The following is a 13,671-nucleotide window of genomic DNA, read 5'->3' as shown; positions in this document are numbered from 1 at the left end:
CATTTACCAAGAGGTGGCCATCTGCCAGGCACCGTATGTCCCATGCACCTGGTGCTCACAAGCACTGTCCTCACCTCAGTTGTAAGAAGGTGCTGAGACCAGGTGGGGAGCTGCCGGGGCCGCCATTCCTGCCTAAGTTCGGCTGACCCAGAGCCCGCGTCCTGAACCCCTTTGTCACATGTCCCCCTTGGAAGGAACGAGGACCTCCCCAACCCCACCCTACCAGGGGAGAAAAAATGTAAGATGCCTGGTGATACAGTGAGACCACAACTCAGAAAAGCCCTGGAATAGGCCCCAGATCTCCCTCCCCTTGCTGGGCAGCCCAGTCCGTCTGCCCTGCCCCTGTTTACCTCCAAAGTTCCAGCAATTGTACCTACAGCAGCCAGCCCCGAGTACAGGGGCTCAGAAAGGAGAACAGGCAGCCTCCGCCCTCCCCAAGCTGACGGGGACCTGTGGAGGGACTGGGGTGTCCTGTCCACCTGAGATTCTAATCCTGCCCCAGTGCCCGGCTCTCTCCCCTCCAGTCACTGGGGGCAGAGCCTGCATCAGTGCAAATTAGCAATCTCGGGGCTGCTAATAGGTGAGATTTCCTGTTTAAATGAGACTGGCTTTGAGCTCCAGCTCCTCCGTGGATGGTCTAAAATTAGAGCCCCGCTGACAAGCAGTCTTTGTTGGGGGCCTGTGGCTCGCACCGGGCATGGGGGAATGTCAACAGCACACTTACTGGGTCAATTTTGAGTTTTTTGAGAGGCGCGGGCAAGTGGCAACTCAGGGCAAATGTGAACATCTCAGAGCTCAGAGAACCAGCTGCTGCGCGACCACGGGTTTGAGTGTTAGGTTAATGAGGAGAGTCTCCATGGCTGGAGAGCAGCCTCCGCCTCCTTCTGCAGTCCTCTGCGGGGAGCTGGGCCGGGCAGACCCTCAGCTCAGAGTGGGCAGCAACAAGTTTCTCTCTGTCTGTAGTATTGGTGCACCCTGCTCTCAGTGTCACCTGAGCTGGACATGCCCCACCCAGTGCTCAGCCTTGCCCCCGGGGGACACTGTGGACTCGAGGACTCACCTAAGGGCTGGGAGGTGGGTACCACTGCTGGGTTCATAGGTAACGTGAACCCAGCCTGGGTGGAGAGGCTCCTATCCTGCCAGCCTACGAGTCCCCCCACAATGGCGGTAGTTTCGAGGCTGTTGACTGCTAGCGGTCAGACCAGGCCCTTGTCAGAGTTGTGTGTCCTTGGGCCAGGCGTGTGCTTCAGATCCCTGTTCCTGCCTCGTTCAATGGGCTTAGTTAGAATGTGCTCCCACCCCACCCCACCCCTCAGCATGGGGCTGGGAAGGAGTCCAACAATGTACTAGACAGCTCAATTACGGCGCTGTCATTTTTGTGGGATTTGGGGCCCCCAGTCCCTCACTCTCCTGGCCTCAAGTGGCCCCAGCACCCCACTCTCCCAGCTTTCAGTACAAATTTGCTGCCGGCTCAGTAGAGGGACTTCCAGCAGCCTGCCCACAGGCCTTTCTCTGTCCCCCACTACTCGCCTCTTCACCCCCACCCCCAGCTCTTTCCTCTGCCAGAAAGCCTGTCTGCAATGGCAAAGCCAGCCCACAGGCCTGGGTCTGCCCTCCCAGGCCAACACCTCTCTCCCAGGTACAGTGCCCAGCCAGGCGGTTGGTGTGGAACTGGCCTGTGCTTCTGAGCTGAGTGCCTCTCAAGCTTCCAGGCAGAGGCATGTATGTCTTCAGATCCTAGCACCCGACCCAGGCTGGCCAGACTGGTAGGTGATTACTATCCAGTGAGACAGACTTGAGGCTCAGCTGCCTTCCCCTCTCACTGCCTCTGGGCCAACCATGAGGACCCCCAAGCTGGGCTGCTGATAGCCATCAACCCTGAACGGCTCATCTCAGAAAGTTCTTCAAGCAGAGGAGGCTGGAGGCTCCTGACCCCATTTTACAGACAAGGAAGTCGAGGCCGGAGGAGGACTAAGAGACTTGCCAAGGTCACTGCAGTGGGCTGAGTGGTGGCCCCATGAAGACGTGTCCACATCCTGGAACCTGGGAATATGGCCTTACTTGGAAAAAGGGTCTCTGCACATGTAATTAAGTGAAGGACCTTGAGATGGGGTCGTCCTGGATTACCCACGTGGGTGCTAAATCCAGGGACGAGTGTCCTTACAAGAGGTGGACGAAGAGAAGGCACAGAGAGTAAAGAAGGCGGCCATGTGTAGACCAAGGCAAGGATTGCAGGCATGCTGCCACAAGCCAAGGAACGCTGGGAGCCCCCCAGGAACTGGAAGAGACAAAGGAGGATCCTCCCCCAGAGCCTGCGGAGGGAGTGCGGCCCTGCCTACACCCTGATTTCGGACTTCTGGCTCCGCAGCTGTGAGAAGACAAACCCTGTTGTCTTCATGGTAATTTATTGTGGCAGCCCAGGACACTCACGGGGCTTAGAAGACCGAGCCCCAGAGCCGCGTCCCTCATCTCCCAGTGTTAACACCCCTTCCTTCTTCTTAAAGATTCTGGAGTGGCTGGTGGGCGCTCCTCTGGGGAGACCCCATTTCTTGGTGGCCAGCCGGGCTGGGCCCAAGGTTAGCTAACAACCATGGGGACAACAGTGGCTGTCTACTGGTCAGTGGCCCACACCTGTGTCTGAGTGGTGTCCTCATCCCCAGGTCCGGGCCATGAGGCTGTCGTTTGTGGGTGAGCTGGGCTGGGAGCTGCATGTGCCCAGGGCAGCCTGTGTGCCTGTGTACAAGGCCATCATGGCCGTGGGCGCCAAGCTGGGCCTCGTCAATGCGGGCTACCGGGCCATCGATTCCCTGAGCATCGAAAAAGGTATGTGTGGGGTCTGGGCGGCACGGGGGTTGCTGTGGGGGCCACGCCCTGTTAGGTCCAGCACAGGGCCAGCCTGGGCTCACTCCGCATGTGTTTCCTTCCTTTCATGCTATGCCACCACTTCCCACATGGTCTGTTTTCTCAAGCCCTCCTACTGCCCGTCCGCCAGGCCCTTGTGCAAGGGCTAAGGGCTCTAACATCCCTGCAGCCCCAGAGGTGGGGGCTGGGGTCCCCTGCACCCACCTACACAAGAACTTGAAGGAGCAACACTTGCCTGGGGCACATGTGGGGAGTGCCAGAGCTGGGTTCAAATCCAGCACCTCTGTGTCTCTGAGAAATTTGAACAGTGCCCCAGCAGGACAGGCCCTGGGGGCTCAGATGAACCCCATGACCTCACTCCCAGGAGGGTCACTCTGCAGAAGGTCACTCCAAAGACGGCCAGTGGAACCTTGGTCAGAGCAGGCCCAGGCGAGCTCACCCAGCTCCTGTGCCAGCATCTGGCCTAGAGATCAGGCCCTCCCCTGCCCAGCCGCTTTACAAGCCCCCTCCCCAACCTGACAGTGCAGAGCTGGTCTGAATCAGGGAAACTCACTCAGAAGAACCTTCTAGAATGGAGAATGCCCCCCCTGCCTGGGTTGTCCACATCACAGGTGATGGGGATTTGCGCTGGACACGAGCAGGGTAGACAGCAGCGACAGTGTCTCCTGAAGGTCCTTTGCCCCCTCTCTGCTGGCACTGACGCCCCCTCCTCCTCAGGCTACCGGCACTGGCACGCGGACCTGCGACCTGATGACAGCCCGCTGGAAGCGGGTTTGGCCTTCACCTGCAAGCTCAAGTCTGCAGTCCCTTTCCTGGGGCGTGAGGCCCTGGAGCAGCAGCGGGCCTCGGGCCTGCACCGGCGGCTGGTGTGCTTCACTGTGGACGAGTGAGTGTCTGGGGCCCAGTGGCTGCCCAGCCAAAGCAGGCAGGTGCCCCGATTCCCTCACGTAGCCCCAAGACCAACCCCAGGCCAGGCACCCTCTCCCAGATGTCCACAGTGGCCCCAGCACAGACAAGGAAACTGGGGCCCAGAGTCACAGGCTGTTACAGGCAGAGATGGGGCTCCCCTCAGGGGCAGAAGAGGCAAACTCAGACACTCCAGGGCCGGACGGCAGGCCTGTGGGGACATCTAAGTCAAGCTCAGGTTTTAGGGGAGAAAGTGCTGCCCGGCCGAGTCAGCGCCTGTGGTGGTAGGTCTGGGCCGGGGGCCTTGGCAGGGTTTACGGGGTTATAGGTCACTGTGTAGAGACCTCCCTTTGTGTTCCAGCTAAATCCATAGCCCTGTGATGGGGGGCTGCCACCCCCACTTACAAATGGGGACCACAGGGTGCCAGGGACAAGGTGACTTGTGCATGCCTGAAGGTGGAATGAGAGCCCCCAAGGAGCAGAGCACACAGTCCCCAGGGGCTGGCTCACGTTCCCCTGGACTCCTGGGAAAGCTGCGTTCCGGGAGCCTGACCTGCACCCTGGCTTCTGAGCCCCTCTGAGATGATAGCATGATGCTGACAAGTAATGGGCGGTGGTGGTGCCCAGAGACCAGAAGGCTGGCGTTCTGGGCCGCTGACCACACTGACATGGAACCTGAATAGCAGCGGCTAAGGCACCTTGGGTCTCTGCTGGTCCGGAGTTGACAGCCAGCCCCAAAGGCCATCATGCCTCCCAGATTCCTGTAGCCTTCAGAGTGTCAGGAGTGAATGTGGGTGTGTGGGAGGGGGGCAGTAAGCAGAGCTGCGATTGTCACCATCCTGTGACTCTCTGGGTTCTTGTCAGGCTCTGTGTCTCCCGTGGGACTGCTTGTCTACCTCCCAGGGAGCAGCTCTGGTTTGGGGGTGCAGGGGCTGGGTCTGCCATGCCCCTCCACCTGTCTGGCCATGGCGCCAGACCCGGTGAAGCACCTGAGGCTGATGTCCTGCTTTTGGGGCTGTGCACACAACGGTCAGTCCCGCTCTGCGGCTCCCTGCCTGCTTCTGGCACCGCACTTTCCGTGCTGGGGACACACAGAGAAGCTGCTGGCTGTGGTGTCCAGATAGTGGCCAGGACTCCTCCTCAGGGCCTGGGCATGCTGGGCGGCCTCTCTGGCCTGAGTCTCCTCGCGTGGGGAGTGCTGCAGTGGGACAAGGGAGAACAGGACATGTTGACAACACCTGCTCTGATCCCACCCAGGTCAGGAAGGTGGCTGCAGGCTGGCAGGTCTGCTCCAGGGGGCAGAGCGAGGGAACATCCCTAGCCCTGCCCAGGGCTCTATTTATTCTGCATGGGCCCCATATACCTTTGGTCATGGTCACGCTACAGTCATGGCCACACAGCCTGGGCTCACCTGGCACCCTGCTCTGCTCCCTGCCTCCCCACCCAGCACCCACCTGCCTGCCCACCTGGCACAGCCCTCACCACTCCGTGAGGTGGGTGTCCATTCTCAGGAGCCCCATGAGGCTAGATACATGTCTGCCTTGACCAAGTCAAATCCCCCATGCCTGGCACAGTCCTTGGCACTCAGGAGGCACCCAGTAATACCATAAGGATGTGCTTGGAGGGAAAGTTCTGGAAAGGTTCACACCCAAAAGTTATCAGTTATATCTGGGCACTGGCATTTCTGTAATCGAGGTTTATTTTAGTTTTATTTCATTAGGTTTTCTTTTTATTTATATATATATTTATTTTTAATTAGGGTTTTTTTATTTTGTGTTTATTTGATTAGATTTCCATTTAATATTTTCTCTGCCTTGCTATTTCAAATTTCCAAAAATTTTACAGTGAGAGCAGAGAAAAGTACTTTTGATAAATTACGCATCACCTGAGAGTCAAGAGGCGCCGAAAGAGAGCAACACACACGGGCTGCAGCAGGAAACAGTTGAAACGCTCAGCAGTTACCTGGAGAAAACCTAAATGTAGGGGAGGCTTTTCTTTTTTTTTTTTAATATAAACACCACTGTCGGGACTGTGCTCGTTCCAGGGCTGGATTATCCAATATGCAAGGTACTCACGGGTTTACTTGTGCTCACTTACTAATCTGTAAATGCTCAATTTCAAAAACAGTGCACCAGAGATTAGTAGGTGTCATGGATTAAATTATGTCCCCCCAAAATGTGTGTCTCAACTTGGCTAGGCCATGCTTCCCGGCATTGTGTGGTTGCCCTCCATTCTGTGATAGCAATTTCATGTTGAGAGGATTAGGGTGGGATTGTAACACCACCCTTACTCAGGTCACCTCCCCGAACCAAGGTAAAGGGACTTTCCCTGGGGTGTGGCCTGCACCACCTTTTATCCCTCAAGAGATAAAAGGAAATGGAAGCAAGCAGAGAGTGGGGACCTCATACCACCAAGAAAGCAGCACCAGGAGTAGAGTGCATCCTTTGGACCTGGGGTCCCTGCACCTGAGAAGCTCCTTGACCAGGGGAAGATTGAGGACAAGGACCTTCCTCCAGAGCCGACAGGAGGGAAAGCCTTCCCCTGGAGCTGACACCCTGAATTTGGACTTTTAGCCTACTAGACTGTGAGAGATTAGATTTCTCTTTGTTGAAGCCATCCACTTGTGGTATTTCCGCTATGGCAGCACTGGGTGACTAAGACAGTAGGTAAGCACAAGTAAGCCCATGTGTACCTCGTGTAATGTAATCCAGTGCTTCCTGGTTTATCCGCCCCTGGCTTATTTGCTTGGAACCTGCGCCCTGAGTCCCCAGGCCAGGCGCTGAGCTGGCTCAGCTGCTCTGCCTGAGTGGAGCTTGAGGTCTGGTGGTCGAGGCCTGGTGATTGAGGCCTGGTTCCCCCTTTTTCTCCCAGATGCGAAGATACCCTTCCCCATGCGGGGCTCTGGGGTCTCAGTATCTCTCTTGCTTCTTCCAGAAAAGTGCCCATGTTTGGTCTGGAGGCTATCTGGAGAAATGGCCATGTGGTAGGCCATGTCCGCAGGGCTGACTTTGGATTCACCATCGACAAGACCATTGCCTACGGCTACATCTGGGACCCCAGCGGTGGGCCGGTGAGTGGGGCCCTGCCCTTCTAAGGGGAACCAGGCAGAGGGCGGGGAGGAGGTAGACCCGGGAGGAGCAGCAAGGTGTTTTCGTTCTGAAAGGGTCTTATTTGGGAAGCTCCAGGCTTTCCTTGGTCAGAAAGAGGCCCAGGGCTGAGCTGGCTCCCTCTCACACCAGGTGCCGAGAACAGCCCTTTGGCCTGGGGACAGACTCCAGGGTGACAGAGACCCAGCTGGTGCTTCCCAGACTCCACCTGCTTCCCCTCCTCACATCTTCCATCCTTCACCCAAGACGAAGCATCCCTGACCCCAAGCAACTCCACACCACTGACCCTATATCCTCAGGGGACCCGGGGGCCTGGGGTGTGGGAGGCGGGGGGTTGCCATGCTGGCAGGATTCAGGGCTGCCCCTGGGAGGGGTAATGGATAGAGAAAGGAGCATCACTGGCCATGTCCCAGATAGCCCTGGGCAGAGAGGAAGAGGGCATAAGGCAGCAACTGGGTTGGGGTGGGGCGCTCTGCACTCTAGTTCCCGTCTTTCAGCTTCGGGGAGCAGAGGGGCCCCCCAAGGAAGCGAATCTTTCCTTGGCCCACCCTGAGTAAAGCACCTGTCTCCTGCCTCCATGGCCCCTGACCTGGAGACCAGGCCATGTAGAGGGAGCCGGGCCTGGAGAGGTGTGGGGTACCTTACATTCTGTGCACATGGCTCATTCAACCTTCATCCACCCTGTGGAGGCGGGGGAGGGGGAGGAGGGAGGGCTGACTCACTCCAGTCCGTCTCTGGAAGCTTCTTCCAGCCCTGGAGGAGCCACAGAGGAAGAACCCATAGGCCTGAGGTGGAAGGGGCCGCAGCTCCCACCCGGGCCCTCTCCTGCAGGAGCTGAGGCGGGGAGGCCACAGGGCCGGAGTCCTGTGGGAGCTCGGGGGCTCAGGCTTTGGGGCTCTGCCTTTTACTTGTCTGTGACCTTGGGCAAGGGCTCCGCTTTCCAAGCCCTGGTCTCCTCCTCTGTAAAATGCGGACAGACCCACATGTCCCCCCCGCCCCCACCCCCAGACCGTTATGCCGCTGCCTGCTCAGGGCAAGGGCCGAACAAGCAGAGGTGGCGATTCGACAAGCTTGGGCGGACAGGGATGCAGAATGAGGGCTGGGGTCCTGTGCAGGAGGGGGCCAGGAGGTGGCTGGGGAAGGCCTCAAGGGACCCTGAGGACAGAAGGGAGCAGGGTTAGGAAGGCAGGGGCTGCTTTGGTGGAAGTGGAGGCCGCGACCCTACACGCTCAGCTCTCTGGGGCAGAAGATGGTAGAGGACCCTTGTGCTGTGGGCATCTCGGGAATGACAGGATTTCTCTTCCTGCACTGAGGCTCCCAGACCAAATCAGGAGGAAGCGAATGGCTGGGCAGAACAGTGGTGGTGGCGGGGGGTCTGGGCCTGGGGCCCTGTGAGGCTGCCCACCTATCCGCCCACCGCCTGCCCCAGGTGCTCTGCTGGGGGGTTAGTTGTTAGGCAGCTGTCAGTGAATGCCTTTGCCTCCAGCTGGGGCCAGACGCCCCTCCCCCACCCCCGGAGTGCAGCCCAGGTGGGAGGATTGGACACCTGCTACCCCTGTGACTGCAGCCCCGGGAGGGAAGATTGGATACCCCCCACCCCGATGATTGCAGCCCCGGGAGGGAGGAGACCCCAGAATGAAGTGCTACCCAGGGGACCGAGGAGGCGGTGGCAGACCAGCCTCCAAATCCCGTCACCCATGGAGCCCTCCTGCACGCTGTATACCTGTCTGCTTCCCAAGAGGCCCCCAGGTCCTGTTGTGGGTAGTCAGGCCTGGGACACCGCCTTTCTCAATAAATGACTTTCTACTGTGCACCAGCTACCTCCACCCGTTGTCTAACTAGGTGGCACAGAGCCCTTCAGGTGGGGCGTGGCATTTCTGTTTTACAGATGGGGAAACTGAGGCACAGTGTGGTTACGTGTCACATCCAAGGCTCCCTAGGGCCTCTGCCCCATCACCTTGCTGCCTGGTTAGGACTGAGTCCACTCAGGGGCCATGGCCATGAAGGGTCAGTGAGCTGCCATAGGAAACGGGGCGTTGCAAACCCCTCCATGGTTCTGACTGAGAAATCAGCAGCCCCTGCAGACTCTGGGTTACCCGATGCTGTAAATACAGAATTCCACCCAACTTCCCAAAGGCCCCAAGGGGTCAAAATCGTGACCCCTCTGTGCAGACGAGGAGCCCCGCAGGGAAAGGTCAGGTCTTCTGCCTGGGCCGCATGGCCGGCGGGGGCAGAACCCTGAGCCCCGAGCCCATCAGCCCTGCGGCTCCTCAGCTGTGTCGCGTTGGGTGTGAGTCCCTGGTCATATGCTGCTTTCGAGACCACGTCAGTCAGAGAGGGGGTGTGTGCGTGTTGCTGTCGAGCTGACTCCAACACATGGCAATCCCGGGTGTGTCAGAGCAGTACTGTGCTCCCTAGAGTAATAACCAGTGGCTGACTTTTTGAAAGTAGATTTCCAGGCCTTTCTTCTGAGGTGCCTCTGGGTGGACTCCAACCTCCAACCTTTTTTCTTAGCAGCCAAGTGCGTTAACTGGTTTCACCTCCCAGGGGCTTCAAGAGGGTGCAGGGTGTCAATGAGACATGGGGCCTGGAACGGAGGGTGTGGTGGACGTTCATGAGACCAGCCAGCAGCAGGTGCACATGGAAAAGTGTGGCCTTCCCAAGGCTCTGCTCTCCTGGGACTGCCTGCCCTTTAGACACCGAGTAGCCTTCGACCTTGTCCACTGCCTACAGGCCGGCGGGAGCACGGCACTTTCTCTCGACCCTGCAGAGGCCTTGCTCAGAGGTGCGGCTAGAAGCCTCTCCCCTCCTGGAGCTGCAAAGTCTCCTGTTTTTCATTTTTCACCCAGGCCTGAGCTGCCGGGAATGAGAGCAGAGCAGAGGCCCCCAGGCCCCTCCCCAGGCACAGCCTTGGGTTTAGTGGTCATGTGGGGAGAACAGGGGTCCCTAAGTAGCCGACTGCAGGAGAAGCACAATTGTCCTGTCACTTTGGCTGTGCTGGCTGGACGCAACGCTCTCTCCTCCTTCCCCAGGGGCACCTGCCCTTGATGGCTGCTGGTAGGGTCACGCCAGGGGCTGTGGGGACGAGGAGGATGCAGAGGCCAAGCTGTCCAGAAAGCCAGTCCAGCCATCCAATGGGTCCAGGCTCAGCATGGCTCCAGTCCCCTCCATCGGTCCCTGCCGCTGCTTTCTGGTCCCAGAAAACCCAAATGTGTGCCCACGTTCGAGGAAGTGGTCCTTGTTTCCGCTTCCTGTGCTGTCCAGGACTGGGTGGGAGGGGTGTCGTCTGGAAAGAGAGTCTTACTGGCCACAAGACCTCAGCTTTGCTGGACCAAGTGCCCATCCCCAGCCCAGCGGCACGGCATCGATCTCCTCTAAATTCAGAGCAACTTTTTTGTTCAATGGCGGGTTTACCCGCAGGAGGGGTGGTGGGTGTAAGTCCAGGCTGTGGGACGACTGACCATCCCTCTGCCTTACAGGTGTCTCTGGACTTTGTGACGAGTGGGGACTACGCCCTGGAGAGGATGGGGGTGACCTACCCTGCACAAGCACACGTGAAATCACCTTTCGACCCTGACAACAAGAGGGTGAAGGGGATCTACTGACTGGCCCACGGGCAGCGACCACAGCTGCACCAGAAGCCAGAGACCAGCCGGCCCACCCGACACCATCACTTCCCACTTCCCCTGGGCCCCAGCCAGGACCTGGGCCCCTCCTTGTCCTTAGTCTAAGCCTGGTCCTGCTAAACACTCAAATCCAGAGATGGCCAGAGGGCTGATCATACCCCTGTGGTCAGTCTGTAGTCCACCTCCCCACGAACCAGTCTGGAAGCATCTTGGGCTCAGGGGCCAAGCACATGGCTCTCTGCTAGCTTCTTAGAAGTGCTGAGTAAATCGCTGGTAGGCTCCCTGTGAAAGCAGGGCTGGCAAATGGGTCTCACTTTCTGTGCTGAGCTCGGCTGATTGGCAGTGGGCAGGTGGAGCGCTCTTTGGAGAGTCGTGAGGCTGTGTCTGGAATGGAGGCAAGTGAGTGGCGATCGATTAACACTGTCTGCCGTGGGTGCAGTGAGGAAGGTGTGAGCATGTGTGCAGATTTGTGCCGTCCTGCAACCACTGCTGGTCTGTAGGTGGTTCATTTTTCAGACCCTGGGAATGGGGAGCTAGAAAGTTTTTTCCGCCTTGACCTCTCAGCTCTTCAGGAGGGATTGCCTTCTGTGAGTCACCAGTCCATGAAGCAGGGGCATGGGGGTTCCAGACTGGTGCACCAACTCTTGCCTTGGTTTCCCCGTGAGTCCCCGGCTCACCAGGGTCTGGGGAGTAGGAGCATCCTTCTGTCTAGGAGACGGGCTCCTTCGTCCATCTGTCTGGTTAGGGAACGATACCTGCCCCCTCCTTCCTTCTCCTCCTGGCTAGCCAGGCCGGGAAGAACCACGTCACACAGTCTGCAGTGCACAGTGTTTGTGAAACGTGGGGATGTCCCCGCTCCCATCCCTTGGCCCTCAGAATCCTTTAGCACCTGCTGTGTCAAGGTGTAGCCCGGCCCCTCCTGCCAGGCAAATCCCGGCGTCCCTCCTCCACCTTCGCCCCTGGCCCGCTCAGATCTAGAGGGCTGTGCTGCCTCATGCTGTCTTGCCCGCTGCACTCCACTCTCTGGGCAATGTGGGGGCAGATGCTTGGGACCGTGGGGACTGGGCTTCCACAGACATGGACTCAGGCAGTCCTGGGGCACCCTGGCAGTACTGGGGTGCCCTGGCAGTCCTGGGGCACCCTGGCTGCCCTCAGACACTCACAGGCCCAGCTTTGGTTTCTGGCTGGGAAGGGAGCAAAGGAGAAGATCCCCACAGAGGCAAATACAGGGACAGGAGCTGGGGCGGTGGGTGTGCTGGCGGGGGCGTGGTGGGGGGTAGCAGCCAAGCCTCTGGGCGGCAGCTGAATTCTGCATGGAAGGGCATGAGGATGTCCCTCGCCCTCTCCTTCCCTCAGGTTCTAGAATATCTTTTGGTTCTCATGTGTCCACAGCCAGATCCCGTCTCACCCCACCTGTGCACCGCCGGCACCTTGTGTCTAGACGTTGCAGTGGCCTCCCACCTGGCTCCCACCTGGTCTCCCACCTGGTTCCCACATGTCCTCTCACTTGGCTCCCACCTGTCCCCCCACTTGGCTCCCATCTGGCTCCTACCTGTCCCCCCTCACCTGGTTCCCACCTGGCTCCCACTTGGCCTCCCACCTGGTTCCCACCTGGCTTCCACCTGTCCCCCCACCTGGATCCCACCTGGCCTCCCACCCAGCTCCCACCTGGTTCCTACCTAGCCTCCCGCCTGGATCCCACGTGGATCCCACTGGCTTCCCACTTGGCTGCCACCTGGATCCCACCTGCCTCCCGCGTGGCCTTCCACTGGCTCCAGCCTCAGTCCTCCCCACACGCAGCCAGAGGGATTTGTCTAGACATAATGCGCGCCATGCCTCTTCCATGCTTAGGGCCCTCCACCCACCTCCCCATGGCAGCCACTCTGATACCCATTTCTCCCCTCCCCATGGCAGCTGCTCTGACCCCCATTTCTTCCCTCCCCCCTCCACTCTAACCCCACTTCTCCTCCCCTCTCCATGGCAGCTGCTCTGACCCGCACTTCTCCTCCCGTGCTCCCCATGGCCGCTGCTCTGACCCCCACTTCTCCTCCCCTCCCCATGGCAGCCGCTCTGACCCCCGCTTCTCCTCCCTTCCCCACTCACTCACTCTGCTCTGCCTTGCTGGCCTCCTTGCTCTTCCTCAAGCAAGTCAAGCTTGTGATCTCAGGGCCTTTGCACTGGCTGCTCCCTCTGGGGAGGCCACTCCCCCAGACACCCAAGGACTCACACCCTCACCTCCTTCAGGATTTCACTGACATGTCTCCTTCTCAGCAGCCGTCCTGGTGGCCCTATTTAAAATTGCATCCCACTCCAGCACACCCATTGCCCTGTCCTGGTGGCTCTCCCCTCCTCACTTGCCACCACCTGCCACTCTGCTGGGACGCTCCAGGTGTCTCTGTCTGTCTGTCTCCAGTGTGTGAGCTCCTGAGGTCAGGGGGCTCCTACAGAGTGTTTAAAGTGTGCCAAGAGTGACCCAGACACTGAAGGCTTTATTTTATTTAATTAATTCACATTTAAACCTACATAGACACACGGGGCTAGCGAGTACCACCCTGGACAGCACAGCCTGAAGCATCCTGGGGCCAGGCCAGGCAGACACACCAACTCTAGCTGGAGCCTGCAACCCAGCGACCCCCAAACTCCCTCAGCATTGATCCCGTTTGAGTGCATCTCGGGGGTAACTCAACTGTAGGTCTGCCACCCTGGAAGCCACTCCTGGGGGGCTAGGGAAACCTATCCTTATGGGCGGATGGGGGAATGGAGACCCAGAGAGGGAAAGCAACTTGCCCAGAGCCACGCAGCAGAGGTGGGGATAAGAGCTGGACTGCCGGACTCACCTGGAGCTCTGGCCATCCCCCAGTAACTGGGAACCTGGATCAGCCCTGGGGCATTGCTAAAGGGCCTGGCCAAGGTGGCCGCCCTCATCCTGACATGTTTCAGTTCATAAAGCATCCTCCTGATGTCTCCGTTTGACCCCCACAGTGGCCCCCTGGGGGTTCTATGTCTGTCCAAGAGGAAGGAGGTGGGAGGTGAGAGACTCTGGGGTCTCTACCGTTCCCTCGTGGGTAACCTGGGGCGGTAACTAAGGTCTCTGAGCCTCGGTTTCCTCATCTGTCAATGGGAACAGGAACAATGCTTCTGTGAGGGTTTTTTGGGGGGACTCAGCAAGG

The 13,671-nt window shown here is 58.7% G+C and overlaps 1 protein-coding gene across 10 annotated transcripts in view; it reads left to right on the top strand.

Annotated features, from left to right (window-relative positions):
* Window positions 1–10,805, top strand: part of SARDH (sarcosine dehydrogenase) — a 75,633-nt gene extending 64,828 nt beyond the window's left edge. For 3 of the 10 annotated variants that reach the window (XM_064290611.1, XM_064290609.1, XM_064290610.1), the window contains 4 exons: window positions 2,661–2,823; window positions 3,580–3,748; window positions 6,703–6,838; window positions 7,008–7,177. In XM_064290611.1, the coding sequence (XP_064146681.1) occupies window positions 2,661–2,823; window positions 3,580–3,748; window positions 6,703–6,838; window positions 7,008–7,136 (597 nt within the window). In that variant the 3' untranslated portion in view covers window positions 7,137–7,177. Of the gene's footprint in view, window positions 1–2,660; window positions 2,824–3,579; window positions 3,749–5,613; window positions 5,748–6,702; window positions 6,839–7,007; window positions 7,179–10,354 lie in introns of those variants that run through there. The other 7 variants (XM_064290612.1, XM_064290614.1, XM_064290607.1 and 4 more) reach the window with 5 other exon arrangements.
* The last annotated feature ends 2,866 nt before the right edge of the window (window positions 10,806–13,671 follow it).

The sequence above is a fragment of the Loxodonta africana genome, chromosome 9 (genome assembly GCF_030014295.1).
Source record: "Loxodonta africana isolate mLoxAfr1 chromosome 9, mLoxAfr1.hap2, whole genome shotgun sequence".
Taxonomy (NCBI): domain Eukaryota; kingdom Metazoa; phylum Chordata; class Mammalia; order Proboscidea; family Elephantidae; genus Loxodonta; species Loxodonta africana.
Note: the sequence above shows the minus strand (reverse complement) of the source record. Positions and strands in the feature narration are given on the sequence as shown.